General features: G+C 40.5%; 2 protein-coding genes across 2 annotated transcripts; both read right to left on the bottom strand.

Annotated features, from left to right (window-relative positions):
- Positions 1-287: 287 nt before the first annotated feature.
- Positions 288-2,138, bottom strand: LOC146526610 (uncharacterized). Its single transcript, XM_085206945.1, has one exon. It carries the CDS (start codon positions 2,136-2,138, stop codon positions 288-290), a length of 1,851 nt encoding a protein of 616 aa, XP_085063071.1.
- A 7,892-nt stretch (positions 2,139-10,030) lies between these two features.
- LOC146526609 (uncharacterized) lies at positions 10,031-23,835 on the bottom strand. The gene is made up of 9 exons (XM_085206943.1): positions 23,813-23,835; positions 23,117-23,690; positions 22,710-22,744; positions 22,009-22,199; positions 21,735-21,804; positions 16,529-17,102; positions 16,122-16,156; positions 15,421-15,611; positions 10,031-10,185 (listed from the first exon to the last, which is right to left on the bottom strand). The coding sequence occupies exons 1-9, from the start codon at positions 23,833-23,835 to the stop codon at positions 10,031-10,033; spliced, it is 1,848 nt and encodes a 615-aa protein (XP_085063069.1).
- Between the last annotated feature and the right edge of the window lie 298 nt (positions 23,836-24,133).

The raw sequence follows: 24,133 nt of genomic DNA, 5'->3' as shown, positions 1-24,133 counted from the left end.
AGTTCGATTGGGGGAAAAGTAGACCTCTACGACAACTAGGTTGCCGACAAGTGCGGCGACGCATCCCACACCTCTCTCTACACGTGAGAAAGGCGGGGAGCCCGCGGCGACCTGGGTGATAATAGTCACCACCCCGGTGTTGTCGGCTACCCAGTTGTCTCTGTCGGGAACGCTGTAGGGCTCCGAAACAACCGCCACCTGGATAGACCACTGCGCCAGGCTTTGGACCAATAAGTCCTGGGCCCTAGCACAGTGGTTAATGTTCGCATGCAACACGCGGAGAGCCATTATTGGTCTTCCATGTGTTGCACCTCCTCAGGCCCAGCTGGGATATTAGACCTGGCCGATATTGCCGGCACTCGTCTGCGCTTTCCACCGTTATTGGTGCTAGCCTTTCCACAGGCAGCATTCCCCAACATGTGATTAGCGGGCGTTTGCGCCGCCTCACACACCGGACAATGAGGCTCTGCCGAACACGATCTCTGCTGATGCCCGGTCTGGCCACACTGGAAACACTGTTTGCTGCGGTCCACCTGGCTACTGCACTTCGCAGCCATGTGGCCCACTTCGTGGCAACGGAAACAACGTTGCGCACGGGGCATCAACAGCCTCACTCCAGCAGAGACGAAGCCAACAAGTAGTCTCGCCCCGCTAATCTTCTGCGCTGCGCCGACAGGACATCGGACCCATACTGTTCCTAGACCGGCCCGGTCCTGTCGGATCTCTCCGACTTTTATATTACCCGCAGCACAGCCGGAAACTCGGCTTATTGCCGCCGTCATGTCCTCAGCAGTGGCGGAGTCATCGAGGCCAAACACCCTCAATTCCGCACATTTCACTGGCCTCGACACCTGGACCTCTTCGGGGCTGAGAACCCCACGCAACTTCTCAGCTAGCGCATCCGCCTTCTCAGCAGTGTTGGCGCCAGGCAACTCTAGCATTCTAGCGCCAGTAGACGCAACACGGAATCTCAGGTCCTCTATACCCAGGTCTTCCAACTTTATACTTTCCTTGACCCGGGTAAGGACATCGCTATACGACATCTTGTCGGCGACGGCTGGCTGCAACTTAATCGTCACAACTTGCGATCTAGGACGACGCAACTTTGGCTCCTTTTGCGCTTTAGCCTTTTGCGCTTTCGGCTTAGGAGCTGGCTTTCTCTTCTTGGCCCCCTTCCGGGCTACTACAGTCCAGCCCTCGGACATATCAGCCGGAGCGGGTGGCAGAGGTCGAGGCTCAGTAGATGCGGTCTTTACCGGGCCTTTCTTCTTCTTGGCCTTTTTAGACCTTTGCTCCTTTGGTGCCGGATTAGCCGGCGCCATCAAAGTGGATGCGACAGGGTCCACTTGCGCCTGCTTTGGGCTATCCACCTTGCGCTTGTCCGCCGCTAGCGGAGGTCGCAGATTTCTCTCCGGTGGTAGCCGATCTTTAAAGGCTTCCAGCCTGGTGGAGACCATAGTGCCCACTATGTCCTCCACAGCAATAGACTCCGTGGGAGTGGGTCGCAAGTCCGATGCTCTAGACCGCTCCAACTCCGCTCTCAAAAGGGCAAACTCCTTCCGCAACTCCACCAACTCCGACTGCAGTCGCGAGTTTGTTGCCTTGAGGATATCCACTTCCTCTGATGCCGTCCTCTTTGCCAGAGTATTAACGGCAGAAGAGATAACTCCGGCAGCGTCTTTAAGGGCCCTAGTAAATGTGGCCTTCAGATTCCCCGACTTGCAGGCGACTCTATTGATTATAGCCAAGCTATCAGATACTTGGCTACGCAAGTCGGAGACCATGTGCTCCTCACCGCAAAGTTCCAGGGGCACATCCGAGAGCCTAGAACTTGCTCTAGTTTGTATCGCCGCGGAGATTTCAGCAACTTCCTCCTCCGCCCTCAGCCGGCGCTCCTCGCGCTTGGCATCGTTTAGCGCCTTCTTTCCAGCAGCTAGCCCTATATTCTCATCAGGAATATTTGGTACGACCACGACTCCCTCTGGCCGAAGCAACCTTCGCTTTCGGCTTGTCTCTGTCTCCCCATCCGCATCCGAGGATTCAGAGTTACTCTTCCTGTGATGGCGCCTCTTTCTGTCCTTTCGGAACTGCGCTTTAGCCCCCTCGATAGCATTGGAGCCGTTCGACCCAACAGACATCACGCCATCGGCGTCTGACTCGGAAGCCGCACAGAAACGGCCTCGCGACGAAAGTGACGACCTGGACCTATCTCTTATAATAGAGGCAACCTCCTCATGGTCCAGACGCTCTAACACGACTCGCGCATCCTTCAACCCCCCTCATATTGGCACAAGTGCCGGACTTTTGCCCCTTTCGAGCAAAGTACTCCCTACGCCTTTCTCGGGCACAACTACTACTCCGCCCATCTCGGGCAACAACAGATCACCGCCCTCCTCGGGCCTCCCTACGTCATCATTTTGGGTTTTTAATTTAACATTTTCCATTTTGTTCCCACGAGTGTGGGGGAAAAACGGTCCATCCGAGCAGTGCCCCCTGTACTCGGATAAGCCTATTACGCCAGGGTGTCGGCCGGTACCCTGGCGGGACCAGCAGTAGCGACTGATCTCCCCATCAGCCATGAACCCCTCGCGCTGCTTCGGCGCTTGGGTTGGGGTAATTTTTTATAGAGGTTTTCTTCCTCGCAGCCCGGCCGGTAAAGGCAAGGCCCTCAGTTCCATTCCTGATTACGAGACATGACCGCAACCAAGAGTGGAGTTCCGATATTTTCGGCGCTGGCACATCACTGCACCTGCGTGGCGGTAGGGTGAGTACACACCACGCACGCCCTCCGGTTCCTCACACTGTGACCTCTGCATGACAGAGGACACGCGAAGAACCACGCCGGATTATTAGCCAGCGAGCAATCATTACCCAAGGACGAATCCTGTAGGCACCAATTACTCGCCGCCCAGGGTGCACCGGTCCGCAACACTGTTCGTCCCCCCCGAACGACAAGCATTCGAGAAAGGGCCAACAGCGGGTGAACACACGAGGAGGTCATCCGACCAAGCACCCCAACCTAACCTGACATTTTTTTTTTTTTTTTTTTAACGTGAGGAAATCCTTTTACGGATACCGGCCCGAGTGGGGACTCGAGCGGGTTATGTGGGACTCATGGACCGGCTGAAGGCCAATCCCAATACCCACTAAAACCTCACGGTGCTCCTCCTCGACCGCCACTGACCGCGAGACGCGGGGACTAGAATCGTCCACGAAACGCGGCGGCGGGAGCCTGCTAGGCACGTCGCGGAGTCAAGTGTGTGTGGGCACCCTCGACGGCCTGCTCGGAGTAGCGCGCGGGAGCAACCTGCGCGCGCCTACTCGGGCTAGGTTGGTAGGCGGCCAGCTTCCCCAAGCTGACCGCCCTCTGGCACATTAGGGCGGAAGGCGGCGATCGTGTGCCGCCCTCCGGCGACCCGGTCTCTTACGGCGGATGGCGACTTCGGCAAAAGCCTCCCTCGCCCGTTCCGCCGACTCCTTCTCGAGCACCACTGCCTCGCAGAAGGATGAGACCGCATCCCACGACGTCTCGCTGCCGGCCATAGCCTTGACCACGGCCGGCAGGGAAAGGTCGTCCCCTATGACGTCGCGCAAAGCGCGACGTTGAGACGCCCAGGCTGAGCACACCTCCAACGTGTGCTGGGCCGTCTCATCGAGGCAGTCGTCGCAGTGGTGGCAGCGAGCGTCGGGCTCCCTCCCGGCGATCCGACACAAGTAACCCCCGAAGCAGCCATGCCCCGAGAGCACCTGTGTCATGCGGAAGGTTAGGACGCCGTGACGCCGCGCTAACCACTGGCGGAACACTGGACGAACAGCCTCGATCGTCCTCAGGCCGGCAGTTGGTGTTGCCAGCCGAGTTTCCCACAACTCCATTGCGGCTACCCGCACCTCCTCAGTGCGTGCCTGGCTTGCCGGTTCCCCGGACACTAGGCCTATTATTTCTTCATTTGGTTCATATATTTCATTATTTTCCATAATTTTAATTATTATTATTATTTGAGAATCAATAATTAATCAACGAATAATCCTATTTTCATTAAATATACCATCCTCTATAGAATGATATCAAAATTTACCTCCTTCTGAACATTCTTATAATGAATAATAATCCTTTTTTAACCGACTTCTGTAAGAAAAGGAGGTTATCAATTCGACTGTATTTTTTTTTTTTTTTTTATGTTTGTTACCTCATAACTTTTAACTGGGTGAACCAATTTTAATATTTTTTTTTTTATTTAAAAGGTATAGCTTCCCGAATGGTCATATTTTTTTTTTGTCCATGTCTGACAATGGTATCCATGAGAAAATCACATAAGTCTTAAATTTGCATTATGCATGTGCGCGACTAATAGCCGAATAACTCAATGTCGCGCCAACCGATTTTGATGATTCTTTTTTTATTTGAAAGGATACACTTCAAGGATAATTTGGTGAAAGTTTGGTTAGGTTTCGATTATGGAATCCGGAGAAAATTGAGAAAGTTTGTTTTTGTTGGTCAAAAATTAATTATACTGTAATAGTTACAAGCAAAAACTTTTTAAATTGATGTCAGAAGTGAGATTCCTGATCGTTGCATTTCTTTTCAACCAATCTCAAAAAAGAGGATGTTCTCATTTTCAACCAACTTCAAAAAAGGGAGATTCCGAATTCACCCGAATACTTTTTATGTTTGTTCTTGTCAATATACCAAAATGTAACTTTGCACAAAAATAATAGCTAATTAAATGAAGTTTTACATAGAACAATCATAACCACTCGTTGACAACCACTACCACCACCATCACCACTCACACCACATTCCTCAAATAATACCTATCAATTGAATAATTTCATTATTATTTTTTATTTCTATTTTTATTAGTTTAATAATTATAAATTATTTTATTTTTAATTATAAAAATAATTTTAATTTAAAAAAAAATAAGAAAAATAATTTCAAAAAATTTTTTTGAAAATGATAAATAATCTTTTTTCAATTTTTGATCCTTCAACAAATTTATTTAATTTCCCATTTAATTGAATTAGAACATTTATTGGATTATTATTTATTCCTTTATCTTTCTGATTTTTTCCTAATCGTCATTATTTATTATGAAATTTTATTTCTAATAAACTTCATAATGAATTTAAAACTTTATTAGGACCAAATAGAATTAATGGATCAACTTTTATTTTTATTTCATTATTCTTTTTTATTTTATTTAATATTTTTTTAGGTTTATTCCCATATATTTTTACTAGAACAAGTCATCTTAATATATCCCTTTCATTATCTTTAACATTATGATTAAGATTTATAATGATTAAATAATACACAACATATATTTATTCATATAATTCCTCAGGGAACACCAACTATTTTAATACCTTTTATAGTACTAATTGAAACTATTAGTAATATTATTCGACCTGGAACTTTAGCAGTTCGATTAACAGCTAATATAATTGCAGGTCATTTACTTTTAACTTTATTAAGTAATACAGGTATTAAAATACTTAATTATTTATTAATTATTTTAATTATTGTTCAAATTTTATTATTAATTCTTGAATCTGCCGTAGCAATTATTCAATCTTATGTAATTTCTATTTTAAGAACTCTTTATTCTAGAGAAGTAAATTAATGTCTAATCATAATCATCCTTATCACTTAGTTGACTATAGACCTTGACCCTTAACAGGAGCTATTGGAGTAATAACCTTAGTAACTGGTTTAGTAAAAAGATTTCATAATTTTAATATAAACTTATTATTTATTGGATATATTATCGTATTATTAACTATATTTCAATGATGACGAGATATTTGTCGAGAAAGAACATTCCAAGGAAAACATACTATTATAGTATCAAAAGGTTTACGGTGAGGAATAATTTTATTTATTATTTCTGAAATCTTTTTTTTCAAATAATTTGTTCTATTAATGGAGAAGCTCTATTTTGGTAATTTAAATTAGATCAGGTTGCCATTTCTAAAAAAAGGATATTCCTTTATAAATGGGGTTTAAATCCATTACATATAATCTGCCATATTAGAAATTTCTTAAAATAGGAAGTTCATTATAAGAATGTTCAGAAGGAGGTAAATTTTGATATCATTCTATAGAGGATGGTATATTTAATGAAAATAGGATTATTCGTTGATTAATTATTGATTCTCAAATAATAATAATAATTAAAATTATGGAAAATAATGAAATATATGAACCAAATGAAGAAATAATAGGCCTAGTGTCCGGGGAACCGGCAAGCCAGGCACGCACTGAGGAGGTGCGGGTAGCCGCAATGGAGTTGTGGGAAACTCGGCTGGCAACACCAACTGCCGGCCTGAGGACGATCGAGGCTGTTCGTCCAGTGTTCCGCCAGTGGTTAGCGCGGCGTCACGGCGTCCTAACCTTCCGCATGACACAGGTGCTCTCGGGGCATGGCTGCTTCGGGGGTTACTTGTGTCGGATCGCCGGGAGGGAGCCCGACGCTCGCTGCCACCACTGCGACGACTGCCTCGATGAGACGGCCCAGCACACGTTGGAGGTGTGCTCAGCCTGGGCGTCTCAACGTCGCGCTTTGCGCGACGTCATAGGGGACGACCTTTCCCTGCCGGCCGTGGTCAAGGCTATGGCCGGCAGCGAGACGTCGTGGGATGCGGTCTCATCCTTCTGCGAGGCAGTGGTGCTCGAGAAGGAGTCGGCGGAACGGGCGAGGGAGGCTTTTGCCGAAGTCGCCATCCGCCGTAAGAGACCGGGTCGCCGGAGGGCGGCACACGATCGCCGCCTTCCGCCCTAATGTGCCAGAGGGCGGTCAGCTTGGGGAAGCTGGCCGCCTACCAACCTGGCCCGAGTAGGCGCGCGCAGGTTGCTCCCGCGCGCTACTCCGAGCAGGCCGTCGAGGGTGCCCACACACACTTGACTCCGCGACGTGCCTAGCAGGCTCCCGCCGCCGCGTTTCGTGGACGATTATAGTCCCCGCGTCTCGCGGTCAGTGGCGGTCGAGGAGGAGCACCGTGAGGTTTTAGTGGGTATTGGGATTGGCCTTCAGCCGGTCCATGAGTCCCACATAACCCGCTCGAGTCCCCACTCGGGCCGGTATCCGTAAAAGGATTTCCTCACGTTAAAAAAAAAAAAAAAAAATGTCAGGTTAGGTTGGGGTGCTTGGTCGGATGACCTCCTCGTGTGTTCACCCGCTGTTGGCCCTTTCTCGAATGCTTGTCGTTCGGGGGGGACGAACAGTGTTGCGGACCGGTGCACCCTGGGCGGCGAGTACTTGGTGCCTACAGGATTCGTCCTTGGGTAATGTCGGAACTCCACTCTTGGTTGCGGTCATGTCTCGTAATCAGGAATGGAACTGAGGGCCTTGTCTTTACCGGCCGGGCTGCGAGGAAGAAAACCTCTATAAAAAATTACCCCAACCCAAGCGGCGAAGCAGCGCGAGGGGTTCATGGCTGATGGGGAGATCAGTCGCTACTGCTGGTCCCGCCAGGGTACCGGCCGACACCCTGGCGTAATAGGCTTATCCGAGTACAGGGGGCACTGCTCGGATGGACCGTTTTTCCCCCACACTCGTGGGAACAAAATGGAAAATGTTAACTTAAAAACCCAAAATGATGACGTAGGGAGGCCCGAGGAGGGCGGTGATCTGTTGTTGCCCGAGATGGGCGGAGTAGTAGTTGTGCCCGAGAAAGGCGTAGGGAGTACTTTGCTCGAAAGGGGCAAAAGTCCGGCACTTGTGCCAATATGAGGGGGGTTGAAGGATGCGCGAGTCGTGTTAGAGCGTCTGGACCATGAGGAGGTTGCCTCTATTATAAGAGATAGGTCCAGGTCGTCACTTTCGTCGCGAGGCCGTTTCTGTGCGGCTTCCGAGTCAGACGCCGATGGCGTGATGTCTGTTGGGTCGAACGGCTCCAATGCTATCGAGGGGGCTAAAGCGCAGTTCCGAAAGGACAGAAAGAGGCGCCATCACAGGAAGAGTAACTCTGAATCCTCGGATGCGGATGGGGAGACAGAGACAAGCCGAAAGCGAAGGTTGCTTCGGCCAGAGGGAGTCGTGGTCGTACCAAATATTCCTGATGAGAATATAGGGCTAGCTGCTGGAAAGAAGGCGCTAAACGATGCCAAGCGCGAGGAGCGCCGGCTGAGGGCGGAGGAGGAAGTTGCTGAAATCTCCGCGGCGATACAAACTAGAGCAAGTTCTAGGCTCTCGGATGTGCCCCTGGAACTTTGCGGTGAGGAGCACATGGTCTCCGACTTGCGTAGCCAAGTATCTGATAGCTTGGCTATAATCAATAGAGTCGCCTGCAAGTCGGGGAATCTGAAGGGCACATTTACTAGGGCCCTTAAAGACGCTGCCGGAGTTATCTCTTCTGCCGTTAATACTCTGGCAAAGAGGACGGCATCAGAGGAAGTGGATATCCTCAAGGCAACAAACTCGCGACTGCAGTCGGAGTTGGTGGAGTTGCGGAAGGAGTTTGCCCTTTTGAGAGCGGAGTTGGAGCGGTCTAGAGCATCGGACTTGCGACCCACTCCCACGGAGCGGCGTGTGGACGTATGCAGTGTCCAATTTCCAAAGGGTAGGGTACAAGACAAAAGGTGAACTGTTTTGTTTTGTTTACGATTCTGGTGCTAAATTCTCGTTAGTTGAAAGTTTTTCTGTTACATTTAGTGGTCGACGGTTTAGTAATGTTGTTACTATGACCGGTATTAGTCAAACACGAGTATACAGTACCGAACAAATTCTGTGTTTTGTAGTATTAACGATTGCCCTCTTAGGATATTATTGTCGCGAGATTTTAAATCAGGGTTGTACAGTAAACATAACTGACTGACATTTTGTTTGACGGGAATCTTTATGTAAATTCAGTGAATAACGATAGTGTGAGTGAGTTGACTTTGACTGATATCTCAGCTGATATTACTGGTAGTGACCGGTGGTAGTGACCGGGTTGGTTCGAATCGCACAGTACAGCGGCGTCCATATAGGATGTCGCCGGACGAACGTAGCGTTATACGCAACAGAGTAAAGGAAGGTTTACACGTGAATATCATTAGGTCGAGCTGTCCTCCTTTTGAAAGTCCGGCTTTATTAGTAAAGAAGTATGACGGTTCAGACCGTATCTGTATTGACTATAGTGAGCTTAACAATAATACCAACCCTGACAGTTATCCGCTTCCATTAATTACTGATCAAACTTCACGTTTTCAGGGTGCTAATTATTTTTTGAAACTCTATAGCGCAAGCGGTTTTCATTTGATCACAGTAAACGAAAATTCTGTAGACAGTACTGCTTTCATAACAGCTGAAGGGCAGTTTGAATTCTTGACTGTGCCTTTTGGTCTGAAGAATTCAATTTCGATTTTTCAGAAGACAATTGTGATCGTGTTGGGTGATTTGGTTCGTGATTGCGTGGTGGTGTATTTTGAGGACATTTTGACATTGACATTGTCTCAACCGATTTAGCGGTCCAGTATGGGAGGACTTAATGCAGTGTTGGAAGCTGTGACAAGGGCTGGTTTCTCTTTGAACCTAGTGAAGTGTTCCTTTTGAAGTGGAGGCTAGTCAGGTCTCTATCGCCTCCAGAGACTGTGATTAAGTAGTAGCAGTTCGTCGGATTAGCTTCCTATTTCCGTCTATTTATTTTCCGTTTATTTTCCGTCAGTTTTGAATCTGTTGTTCGTCTCGAGGCTGAGGGGACTATTGAACAGCATTTTGACTTTTGCTGGTTTCCGGTCATGGTGTGCTGGAGGATTTGTGGATGTCTGCGTTACTTGTAGGGTCGCGAAATCTCACTCAGGAAGAGTTCAAACTAGCCTGCATCAAATCCCTAAGGTAATGATGCCGTGAAATACGGTTCGTGTAGACGTGGCGAATAGGCTCAGCGGTGAAACGATAAGGAGTACATTTTCATTCTGACAGACGCGTTCGCGAAGTGTGTTCTTTTGTTTCGTGCGGCAGGCATTGACTCTTGGAGTGTTCACGAGGTGACTTGTGGCTTTGTTTGGGGCTCCAACTCGCATCATAGCTGACCAGGGAAGATTGTTTTACTGGTGGTAGTTTTCACTAGTAGACTTAGGTTGGCATCTTACGGCGGCGGGCTTACCCAGTGCTAACAGGCAGGTAAAGCGCGTCAGAAGTGTGTTAAAGTCCATGTCGACAACGTTTGAGACTAGCGGTGGTAATAAGTTGTGGCAAGAATCTGTAGGAGGGTACAACTCGAGATAAATTGTACGATGAACCGGTAGATTTTAATTCATAAAATAACGATACCGTTATCATTGATGTGTATCGGTGGTGTGTATCATTGATGTGTCATTGATGTGTATCTTTGATGTGTATCATTGGTATGTATCATTGATTTATATCATTCACGTTTCGTGATCGACACCAGTTTCAACTGAATCCGAGCGGGGAAAACTGAAAAAATCGGTTTTCGCCACTAACCGCCGGCACCTTTCCGCGCATTCCCGCGGGTTGTATACCACCTTGAAGGCCCCTCGGAGCCCGAACGATCAACACCAGTTTCAACTGAATCCGAGCGGGGAAAACTGAAAAAATAGGTTTTCGTCACTTACCGCCGGCACCTTCCCGCACATTCCCGCGGGTTGTATACCACCTTGAAGGCCCCTCGGAGCCCGAACGATCGACACCAGTTTCAACTGAATCCGAGCGGAGAAAAGTGAAAAAATCGGTTTTCGCCACTTACCGCCCGCACCTTCACCTTCCAACTTCGGGTTGTATACCACCTTGAAGGCCCCTCGGAGCCCGAACGATCGACACCAGTTTCAACTGAATCCGAGCGGGGAAAACTGAAAAAATCGGTTTTCGCCACTAACCGCCCGCACCTTCCCGCGCATTCCCGCGGGTTGTATACCACCTTGAAGGCCCCTCGGAGCCCGAACGATCGACACCAGTTTCAACTGAATCCGAGCGGGGAAAACTGAAAAAATCGGTTTTTGCCACTTACCGCCCGCACCTTCCCGCGCATTCCCGCGGGTTGTATACCACCTTGAAGGCCCCTCGGAGCCCGAACGATCGACACCAGTTTCAACTGAATCCGAGCGGGGAAAACTGAAAAAATCGGTTTTCGCCACTAACCGCCGGCACCTTCCCGCGCATTCCCGCGGGTTGTATACCACCTTGAAGGCCCCTCGAAGCCCGAACGATCGACACCAGTTTCAACTGAATCCGAGCGGGGAAAACTGAAAAAATCGGTTTTTTCCACATACCGCCCGCACCTTCCCGCGCATTCCCTCGGGTTGTATACCACCTTGAAGGCCTCTCGGAGCCCAAACGATCGACACCAGTTTCAACTGAATCCGAGCGGGGAAAACTGAAAAAATCGGTTTTCGCCACTTACCGCCATCGACACCAGTTTCAACTGAATCCGAGCGGGGAAAACTAAAAAAATCGGTTTACGCCACTTACCGCCCGCACCTTCCCGCGCATTCCCGCGGGTTGTATACCACCTTGAAGGCCCCTCGGAGCCCGAACGATCGACACCAGTTTCAACTGAATCCGAGCGGGGAAAACTGAAAAAATCGGTTTTCGCCACTTACCGCCCGCACCTTCCCGCGCATTCCCGCGGGTTGTATACCACCTTGAAGGCCCCTCGGAGCCCGAACGATCGACACCAGTTTCAACTGAATCCGAGCGGGGAAAACTGAAAAAATCGGTTTTCGCCACTAACCGCCCGCACCTTCCCGCGCATTCCCGCGGGTTGTATACCACCTTGAAGGCCCCTCGAAGCCCGAACGATCGACACCAGTTTCAACTGAATTTAACTGAATTGAATAGAAAATATATTAATCATAAATTTTCTCTAATTAATAAAGCTGAAATTAATCAACCAATGTTATTAATTGAAGAAAAAGCTATTAATTTACGTAAAGAAGTTTGATTAAATCTTCCTACAGCTCCAATTATTACATTAAAAATTATAATAAAAATTAAAAAAATAAAATTTATATTATAAGATAATAAAATTATTGGTGAAATTTTTTGTCATGTTATTAAAATAAATCTATTAAATCATGATAATCCTTCTATAATATTAGGAAATCAAAAATGAAAAGGAACAGAACCTATTTTTATTAATATTGCAGAATTTATAATAATTGATAATAAATCATTAATAAATATTTTTATAAGAAATAAATTCAATAGGATAGAAAATAAAAAATTAATTGATGCAATAGATTGAGTTAAAAAATATTTTAAGGAAGCTTCTGAATTTAATAGATTATTGGGGGAAGAGATTAAGGGGATAAATCTAAGTAAATTAATTTCTAAGCCAATTCAGCATCCTAATCATGAATTTGATGAAATAGAAATTATAGTTCTGAAAAATAAAATAAATAAGAAAAATATTTTATTGGAATTATTAATTAATAAAATAAAAAATAAGAATAAAATATTCTAAAGATGAATTTAAATTCATGATAAAAAAATTATATTTTAGTGTAAAATGCACAATAATTTTTGTCTCGTGTGTGTCTCACTGTCGTGTGTGTTCTCTGTCATGCAGAGGTCACAGTGTGAGGAACCGGAGGGCGTGGTGTGTACTCACCCTACCGCCACGCAGGTGCAGTGATGTGATAGGAGCTGTATTTGCTATTTTAGGGGGTTTTGTTCATTGATATTCTCTATTTACTGGATTATTATTAAATCCTTATTTATTAAAAATTCTATTTATTTCCATATTTATTGGTGTTAATTTAACATTTTTTCCTCAACATTTTTTAGGATTAGCTGGTATACCCCGTCGTTATTCTGATTACCCAGATAATTTTATATCATGAAACTATGAAAAAATGCTCAGAAAAAAGAAATGAAGAAAAAGATTTCAGAAATAATAAATAAAATGAATGAATGAAAAACTTAAGCCCACGTAAGTTGTGGAAATTTCTGGAATCGCTAGGCATTGGCCGGCAACGTAAGGATTTGAATTGCAATCTAGACGTTGATGCCTTGAATAAACACTTTGCCTCGATAACATCTATGGACAACACAATTGAAGCAAATACATTGAATTATATCAACTCCTTGCCGTCTCCCACAATCGTTCCTTTTAACTTTGCTTCTATAACCTCATCCCAGGTAAGAAACAGTATCCTAGCCATCAAATCTGATGCTTCTGGTTATGATGGCATCAACCGCAAAATGATTATTTTGCCCTTGGAAGTCTTAGTTCCAGTCATTACCCATATTTTAAATTTTTCTATTTCCCATAACACTTTTCCCAGTTTGTGGCGCATTGCCCGCGTTATCCCCATACCCAAAACCAAAGATCCAAAATCCTTCTCTCACTACCGTCCTATCTCCATCCTTCCTTTCTTGTCAAAGGTCTTGGAACGTATTGTTTTTCAGCAACTAAATCAATATCTATTTGACAACCATATATTATCCGAGTTCCAGTCTGGATTCCGTAACGGGCATAGCACAGTCACTACTTTGATTAAAGTTTGTGACGATATCAGACTTAGCATGGACAAACAAAATCTTACAGTCATTGCTTTGCTGGACTTTAGCAACGCCTTTAATTCTGTTGATACTGATCTCTTGGTTGCTGTTCTGCGTTCAATAAATATCTCTCCTGAAGCCACTGAGTGGTTCAGAAGCTATTTATGTGATCGGCAACAGTACGTTCAAGCCAATGACAAGTCATCTTCCCTTTGCTCTCTTTCTGCCGGTGTTCCCCAAGGTGGTGTCCTCTATCCTCTCCTTTTCTCCATTTTTATTAATTCAGTTTCCCAAAATCTCTCGCTCTTCCTTTCATCTATATGCTGACGACCTTCAAATTTACTTAGCCGCCCCGTTTGATGATGTTAGTGAGGCTATTCATAAGCTTAACGAAGATTTGCGGAATGTTAGTAGGTGGAGCAAATCTTTTGGCTTAACTGTCAATCCTGCCAAGTCACAAGTCAGTATTATTGGTGGCTCTAAGCAACTAAAAAAACTTGACCAGAATAGCCTCCCTGCTATACAGTTTGGCGGCGTCGATTTGAGTCTGAGTCCATCTATTAAGAACCTTGGTATTATTTATTTTTTTTATTTTTTTTTATTTTATTTTACAGAAAACAACAGCATATTAATAACTACTTATAAAAAAAAAAAAACTTATACAAAAAAATAAAGCCAATTATAGTTTTCTACTTATAAATATTATCTAAGTACAGTACAGAGCTACACAAATTTAAACATATTATTAGAAAAAAAAAAGATACATATTTAAATATTTAAATAAAAAAAGAAATAACCAAACAAAACCAAACAAAAAGTAATAATATATACCAAAAATAATAATAATAAGATAAAATGCCCCATTAGTGTGTGTGTGTTGTGTGTGTATCTATGTGTGTATGTATGTGTGTGTATGTATATGTGTGTGTGTGTATAACAATAAGCAATTATGTAGATTGAAACCGTTTAATTTGGTTTCTAAAAGAATCTGCAGATAAATGGAAGAGATCAATATGAGCATACTTTTTATTGTATAATAATGGTACACGAGAGAAAAAAGAGTTATCCGCGTATTTAGTATGTGATGTAGGTACATAAAATAGATTAGACTGGGCTATTCTAGTTCTTTTTATAGGTACGTTGATATTTAGACATGAAAGCAATTCGGGTGAATCAATGCTGCCTGACAGAAGATTATAAATTATCATCAAGTCCAATAATTCACGACGATCACTTAGCGAAGCAATATGAAAGTGTTTACAGCTTTCCTCATAGGTCCCAAAATTCCTATATATTTTAAAGTTCAGGTGTTTAATAAACTTTACTTGTATAGCTTCAATAGCATTTATATATTTAGCAAACTGAGGATTCCAGATACAACCACCATACTCTAATATGCTTCTTACAAGCGCAAAATAAACACTCTTTATACAATTAATGTTTTTGAAGGGTTTACATGAACGAATAACAAAACCTAAATATTTGTAAGCTTTATTCGTAATGTAATTAATATGTTCATTCATTTGCAATTTGCTATCCAATAAAATACCTAAATCACGAACCAAATGAGTTTTGTTAATCGGAGAGTTATTAATAATATAGGCATGATCGATTAAAGTGTTTTTTCGTGTAAAAGTAATTTGACTGCATTTTTCGACATTGACAGTAATCCTATTGTTTCTATAATATTGACTTAACCTATCTAAGTCGCTTTGGATCAATAAGCAGTCTGTAATGCTGTTCACTTTCATGTACACCTTCTTATCGTCTGCAAACATTGAAAACTTAGAATGTTTAAAGCAATCTCTTATATCAAAAAGATATATATTATATAGCAGTGGTCCTAGATGTGAGCCTTGGGGTACTCCAGAAGTGATACAGACGTAATCAGATCGAGACCCCCCCAATCTAACAGCTTGCTTTCTATTAGATATATAAGACTTCATCCAACGAAATAAATCTCCTCGTATACCTAAGGCATATAGTTTTTTCATAAGGATAACATGGTCCACGCGGTCAAACGCTTTCTCGAAATCTGTATAAATTACGTCAACTTGATATCCCTCGTCCATGTATTTCAAAATGTCACTTGTAAACCCAATCAGATTAGAATTAGTTGATCGCCTTTTCATAAATCCATGTTGATTATTAGGTATGGCTCTGCTGAGAACAGAATACAATTTAGTATATATTAGTTTTTCTAGCACTTTACCCAATATATTCAAAATAGATATAGGACGATAGTTTATAATTAGAGTTTCGGATCCTTTTTTATGTATAGGTATGATGTGTGCTTCTTTCCATTTAGATGGGAAAATACCTTCACTCAGTGATTTATTATATAAAAGCATTAAAGGAAAAGCAACCTCTTTAGCACAGTTTTTGAAAAATACTGAAGGTATATTATCACTACCAGGACCTTTTCGTATATTAAGCGATTCAAATACCTTCAGAATTTCTGTCTCTGTAAGCCTAATCATATATAAATTTTCGTCTGAAAAGGAGGAAACATTATAACTTTGTTCGGTATAATTTAGCGTGGAATCAATAAAGACACTTTTAAAATATTTATTGAAACCTTGACAGATTTTTAGTTCGTCGTCATAGATTTCGTTGTCGTAATACAAGATGCTGGGATAATTCGATGCTTTCTTACGTTTCGACCTAACATACGTGTGCAAAACTTCCGGTGATTTCAATATATGATCCTGAATGTAAAGTATGTAACGCTTAAAGCATGTTTTTTGCATCTGCTTTTGCCTATCCCTCAAAAGTTTAAATTCATCATAGTCCAATAAATTACCATATACTTTCCATTTATGGTGTATTTTATATTTTTCCCTAATAACATTTATTAAAGCCCTAGAGTACCAAACAGGTTAATTGTGTCTACCTCCCACGGCATGCTTAGGCACGAAATCATTAATTAATTTATATAAAATTTCGTAAAAACAATTTAAAGATTCATCTACTGATTTATTTTGAAAAATAATATTCCAATTAATTAAAGAAAGTTCCTTCTTTATACGATCATAGTCTGCTTTCTGAAATAAATATTTTATAAACTTTCCAAGACGAACCTCGGCTGTAAAAATCTCAATACTGTCAATTTCTAATGCCGGGTGATATTTATCTTCACTTAGTAAAGGATCGGTTGAAATTGATATATTTAAGTTAGTATTAGCTATAACTAAATCTAAAATATTTCCACTGAAATTGGAATATTTATTGAGTTGCAGGAGTCCATGAAACTGTAATGCATTCAGGAAAGTAACAGCAGTATTAAATGTTTCATTGGTGCCTTCTTTTGCACAAGTTGGCCCTCCTCGTGAATCCCATTGTATACTGGGCATATTGAAGTCGCCCAATAATATGACATGATCATCAGGATGAGCTTGCATTACGGCATTCAAAGAATCCAACACTAAAGCTAATCTCTGAGAATGCTGCATGTCTCCAGGTACATAAACTACTCCTAAGTGGACAGCTCGTCGCTGAGTAATACCAAAACCGCGCGCACCTATTGTTATCCAAACTAATTCAACACCCACCCGTGAGAACTCGCTCCTCAGTTTTGCATGGTACACCTGCTTAGCGTATATCATAACTCCACCACCTATACTTTTATGGGAGGATTTGGTGTCTCGATCACATCTAAAAATATCATAGCGTGCATCACTTACCTCACTGTTTAGGAAACTATTATTTAACCATGTCTCTGTTATAAATATTAAATCGAAATCATTAGACAATACGCTTTGATAAATATCATTAACCTTAGTACGGAGACCACGAACATTTTGGTAATATAATTTAATTGAATTAATCATTTATAATAATATTTTTAAATAGTTTGATTACATACTTTAAATATATATAGGAAATTATAGTGGGGGAAACATAGTCAATTTTATGGGATGGCAGATGTGTTTGATAAATTAGCAGTAAGAAAATAATTGCTTTATTAAAAATTATATATAAGCAAGTAAAAAGTGTATAAGTGTGCGAGTTAATGTAATAAGTGTATGTGAGAGTGATGTGTGTTAAGGGTGCATTAAATCCCAACTTGTTTATATAATAAAAATAAAATAAAACTTTAAAAAATGTTATTCTAAAATTTAAATAGCGATATACATTTATGAAAAGAGTAAAGTGACACAGATTAATAATATAAACTTTCAAATTATTTTTAATAAATCCTTTTCTGAATTTATAGCGATTGCATGTGTTCACCTTCCCGCGCATTCCCGCGGGTTGTATACCACCTTGAAGGCCCCTCGAAGCCCGAACGATCGACACCAGTTTCAACTGAATCCGAGCGGGGAAAACTGAAAAAATCGGTTTTTTCCACATACCGCCCGCACCTTCCCGCGCATTCCCTCGGGTTGTATACCACCTTGAAGGCCTCTCGGAGCCCAAACGATCGACACCAGTTTCAACTGAATCCGAGCGGGGAAAACTGAAAAAATCGGTTTTCGCCACTTACCGCCATCGACACCAGTTTCAACTGAATCCGAGCGGGGAAAACTAAAAAAATCGGTTTACGCCACTTACCGCCCGCACCTTCCCGCGCATTCCCGCGGGTTGTATACCACCTTGAAGGCCCCTCGGAGCCCGAACGATCGACACCAGTTTCAACTGAATCCGAGCGGGGAAAACTGAAAAAATCGGTTTTCGCCACTTACCGCCCGCACCTTCCCGCGCATTCCCGCGGGTTGTATACCACCTTGAAGGCCCCTCGGAGCCCGAACGATCGACACCAGTTTCAACTGAATCCGAGCGGGGAAAACTGAAAAAATCGGTTTTCGCCACTAACCGCCCGCACCTTCCCGCGCATTCCCGCGGGTTGTATACCACCTTGAAGGCCCCTCGAAGCCCGAACGATCGACACCAGTTTCAACTGAATTTAACTGAATTGAATAGAAAATATATTAATCATAAATTTTCTCTAATTAATAAAGCTGAAATTAATCAACCAATGTTATTAATTGAAGAAAAAGCTATTAATTTACGTAAAGAAGTTTGATTAAATCTTCCTACAGCTCCAATTATTACATTAAAAATTATAATAAAAATTAAAAAAATAAAATTTATATTATAAGATAATAAAATTATTGGTGAAATTTTTTGTCATGTTATTAAAATAAATCTATTAAATCATGATAATCCTTCTATAATATTAGGAAATCAAAAATGAAAAGGAACAGAACCTATTTTTATTAATATTGCAGAATTTATAATAATTGATAATAAATCATTAATAAATATTTTTATAAGAAATAAATTCAATAGGATAGAAAATAAAAAATTAATTGATGCAATAGATTGAGTTAAAAAATATTTTAAGGAAGCTTCTGAATTTAATAGATTATTGGGGGAAGAGATTAAGGGGATAAATCTAAGTAAATTAATTTCTAAGCCAATTCAGCATCCTAATCATGAATTTGATGAAATAGAAATTATAGTTCTGAAAAATAAAATAAATAAGAAAAATATTTTATTGGAATTATTAATTAATAAAATAAAAAATAAGAATAAAATATTCTAAAGATGAATTTAAATTCATGATAAAAAAATTATATTTTAGTGTAAAATGCACAATAATTTTTGTCTCGTGTGTGTCTCACTGTCGTGTGTGTTCTCTGTCATGCAGAGGTCACAGTGTGAGGAACCGGAGGGCGTGGTGTGTACTCACCCTACCGCCACGCAGGTGCAGTGATGTGATAGGAGCTGTATTTGCTATTTTAGGGGGTTTTGTTCATTGATATTCTCTATTTACTGGATTATTATTAAATCCTTATTTATTAAAAATTCTATTTATTTCCATATTTATTGGTGTTAATTTAACATTTTTTCCTCAACATTTTTTAGGATTAGCTGGTATACCCCGTCGTTATTCTGATTACCCAGATAATTTTATATCATGAAACTATGAAAAAATGCTCAGAAAAAAGAAATGAAGAAAAAGATTTCAGAAATAATAAATAAAATGAATGAATGAAAAACTTAAGCCCACGTAAGTTGTGGAAATTTCTGGAATCGCTAGGCATTGGCCGGCAACGTAAGGATTTGAATTGCAATCTAGACGTTGATGCCTTGAATAAACACTTTGCCTCGATAACATCTATGGACAACACAATTGAAGCAAATACATTGAATTATATCAACTCCTTGCCGTCTCCCACAATCGTTCCTTTTAACTTTGCTTCTATAACCTCATCCCAGGTAAGAAACAGTATCCTAGCCATCAAATCTGATGCTTCTGGTTATGATGGCATCAACCGCAAAATGATTATTTTGCCCTTGGAAGTCTTAGTTCCAGTCATTACCCATATTTTAAATTTTTCTATTTCCCATAACACTTTTCCCAGTTTGTGGCGCATTGCCCGCGTTATCCCCATACCCAAAACCAAAGATCCAAAATCCTTCTCTCACTACCGTCCTATCTCCATCCTTCCTTTCTTGTCAAAGGTCTTGGAACGTATTGTTTTTCAGCAACTAAATCAATATCTATTTGACAACCATATATTATCCGAGTTCCAGTCTGGATTCCGTAACGGGCATAGCACAGTCACTACTTTGATTAAAGTTTGTGACGATATCAGACTTAGCATGGACAAACAAAATCTTACAGTCATTGCTTTGCTGGACTTTAGCAACGCCTTTAATTCTGTTGATACTGATCTCTTGGTTGCTGTTCTGCGTTCAATAAATATCTCTCCTGAAGCCACTGAGTGGTTCAGAAGCTATTTATGTGATCGGCAACAGTACGTTCAAGCCAATGACAAGTCATCTTCCCTTTGCTCTCTTTCTGCCGGTGTTCCCCAAGGTGGTGTCCTCTATCCTCTCCTTTTCTCCATTTTTATTAATTCAGTTTCCCAAAATCTCTCGCTCTTCCTTTCATCTATATGCTGACGACCTTCAAATTTACTTAGCCGCCCCGTTTGATGATGTTAGTGAGGCTATTCATAAGCTTAACGAAGATTTGCGGAATGTTAGTAGGTGGAGCAAATCTTTTGGCTTAACTGTCAATCCTGCCAAGTCACAAGTCAGTATTATTGGTGGCTCTAAGCAACTAAAAAAACTTGACCAGAATAGCCTCCCTGCTATACAGTTTGGCGGCGTCGATTTGAGTCTGAGTCCATCTATTAAGAACCTTGGTATTATTTATTTTTTTTATTTTTTTTTATTTTATTTTACAGAAAACAACAGCATATTAATAACTACTTATAAAAAAAAAAAAACTTATACAAAAAAATAAAGCCAATTATAGTTTTCTACTTATAAATATTATCTAAGTACAGTACAGAGCTACACAAATTTAAACATATTATTAGAAAAAAAAAAGATACATATTTAAATATTTAAATAAAAAAAGAAATAACCAAACAAAACCAAACAAAAAGTAATAATATATACCAAAAATAATAATAATAAGATAAAATGCCCCATTAGTGTGTGTGTGTTGTGTGTGTATCTATGTGTGTATGTATGTGTGTGTATGTATATGTGTGTGTGTGTATAACAATAAGCAATTATGTAGATTGAAACCGTTTAATTTGGTTTCTAAAAGAATCTGCAGATAAATGGAAGAGATCAATATGAGCATACTTTTTATTGTATAATAATGGTACACGAGAGAAAAAAGAGTTATCCGCGTATTTAGTATGTGATGTAGGTACATAAAATAGATTAGACTGGGCTATTCTAGTTCTTTTTATAGGTACGTTGATATTTAGACATGAAAGCAATTCGGGTGAATCAATGCTGCCTGACAGAAGATTATAAATTATCATCAAGTCCAATAATTCACGACGATCACTTAGCGAAGCAATATGAAAGTGTTTACAGCTTTCCTCATAGGTCCCAAAATTCCTATATATTTTAAAGTTCAGGTGTTTAATAAACTTTACTTGTATAGCTTCAATAGCATTTATATATTTAGCAAACTGAGGATTCCAGATACAACCACCATACTCTAATATGCTTCTTACAAGCGCAAAATAAACACTCTTTATACAATTAATGTTTTTGAAGGGTTTACATGAACGAATAACAAAACCTAAATATTTGTAAGCTTTATTCGTAATGTAATTAATATGTTCATTCATTTGCAATTTGCTATCCAATAAAATACCTAAATCACGAACCAAATGAGTTTTGTTAATCGGAGAGTTATTAATAATATAGGCATGATCGATTAAAGTGTTTTTTCGTGTAAAAGTAATTTGACTGCATTTTTCGACATTGACAGTAATCCTATTGTTTCTATAATATTGACTTAACCTATCTAAGTCGCTTTGGATCAATAAGCAGTCTGTAATGCTGTTCACTTTCATGTACACCTTCTTATCGTCTGCAAACATTGAAAACTTAGAATGTTTAAAGCAATCTCTTATATCAAAAAGATATATATTATATAGCAGTGGTCCTAGATGTGAGCCTTGGGGTACTCCAGAAGTGATACAGACGTAATCAGATCGAGACCCCCCCAATCTAACAGCTTGCTTTCTATTAGATATATAAGACTTCATCCAACGAAATAAATCTCCTCGTATACCTAAGGCATATAGTTTTTTCATAAGGATAACATGGTCCACGCGGTCAAACGCTTTCTCGAAATCTGTATAAATTACGTCAACTTGATATCCCTCGTCCATGTATTTCAAAATGTCACTTGTAAACCCAATCAGATTAGAATTAGTTGATCGCCTTTTCATAAATCCATGTTGATTATTAGGTATGGCTCTGCTGAGAACAGAATACAATTTAGTATATATTAGTTTTTCTAGCACTTTACCCAATATATTCAAAATAGATATAGGACGATAGTTTATAATTAGAGTTTCGGATCCTTTTTTATGTATAGGTATGATGTGTGCTTCTTTCCATTTAGATGGGAAAATACCTTCACTCAGTGATTTATTATATAAAAGCATTAAAGGAAAAGCAACCTCTTTAGCACAGTTTTTGAAAAATACTGAAGGTATATTATCACTACCAGGACCTTTTCGTATATTAAGCGATTCAAATACCTTCAGAATTTCTGTCTCTGTAAGCCTAATCATATATAAATTTTCGTCTGAAAAGGAGGAAACATTATAACTTTGTTCGGTATAATTTAGCGTGGAATCAATAAAGACACTTTTAAAATATTTATTGAAACCTTGACAGATTTTTAGTTCGTCGTCATAGATTTCGTTGTCGTAATACAAGATGCTGGGATAATTCGATGCTTTCTTACGTTTCGACCTAACATACGTGTGCAAAACTTCCGGTGATTTCAATATATGATCCTGAATGTAAAGTATGTAACGCTTAAAGCATGTTTTTTGCATCTGCTTTTGCCTATCCCTCAAAAGTTTAAATTCATCATAGTCCAATAAATTACCATATACTTTCCATTTATGGTGTATTTTATATTTTTCCCTAATAACATTTATTAAAGCCCTAGAGTACCAAACAGGTTAATTGTGTCTACCTCCCACGGCATGCTTAGGCACGAAATCATTAATTAATTTATATAAAATTTCGTAAAAACAATTTAAAGATTCATCTACTGATTTATTTTGAAAAATAATATTCCAATTAATTAAAGAAAGTTCCTTCTTTATACGATCATAGTCTGCTTTCTGAAATAAATATTTTATAAACTTTCCAAGACGAACCTCGGCTGTAAAAATCTCAATACTGTCAATTTCTAATGCCGGGTGATATTTATCTTCACTTAGTAAAGGATCGGTTGAAATTGATATATTTAAGTTAGTATTAGCTATAACTAAATCTAAAATATTTCCACTGAAATTGGAATATTTATTGAGTTGCAGGAGTCCATGAAACTGTAATGCATTCAGGAAAGTAACAGCAGTATTAAATGTTTCATTGGTGCCTTCTTTTGCACAAGTTGGCCCTCCTCGTGAATCCCATTGTATACTGGGCATATTGAAGTCGCCCAATAATATGACATGATCATCAGGATGAGCTTGCATTACGGCATTCAAAGAATCCAACACTAAAGCTAATCTCTGAGAATGCTGCATGTCTCCAGGTACATAAACTACTCCTAAGTGGACAGCTCGTCGCTGAGTAATACCAAAACCGCGCGCACCTATTGTTATCCAAACTAATTCAACACCCACCCGTGAGAACTCGCTCCTCAGTTTTGCATGGTACACCTGCTTAGCGTATATCATAACTCCACCACCTATACTTTTATGGGAGGATTTGGTGTCTCGATCACATCTAAAAATATCATAGCGTGCATCACTTACCTCACTGTTTAGGAAACTATTATTTAACCATGTCTCTGTTATAAATATTAAATCGAAATCATTAGACAATACGCTTTGATAAATATCATTAACCTTAGTACGGAGACCACGAACATTTTGGTAATATAATTTAATTGAATTAATCATTTATAATAATATTTTTAAATAGTTTGATTACATACTTTAAATATATATAGGAAATTATAGTGGGGGAAACATAGTCAATTTTATGGGATGGCAGATGTGTTTGATAAATTAGCAGTAAGAAAATAATTGCTTTATTAAAAATTATATATAAGCAAGTAAAAAGTGTATAAGTGTGCGAGTTAATGTAATAAGTGTATGTGAGAGTGATGTGTGTTAAGGGTGCATTAAATCCCAACTTGTTTATATAATAAAAATAAAATAAAACTT

Source organism: Heliconius melpomene, unplaced genomic scaffold, assembly GCF_056956725.1.
Source record: "Heliconius melpomene rosina isolate 202511_hmr_F unplaced genomic scaffold, ASM5695672v1 ptg000036l, whole genome shotgun sequence".
Lineage (NCBI taxonomy): Eukaryota > Metazoa > Arthropoda > Insecta > Lepidoptera > Nymphalidae > Heliconius > Heliconius melpomene.
The sequence above is the reverse complement of the archived record's forward strand: the minus strand, read 5'-3'. Positions and strand labels throughout refer to the sequence as shown.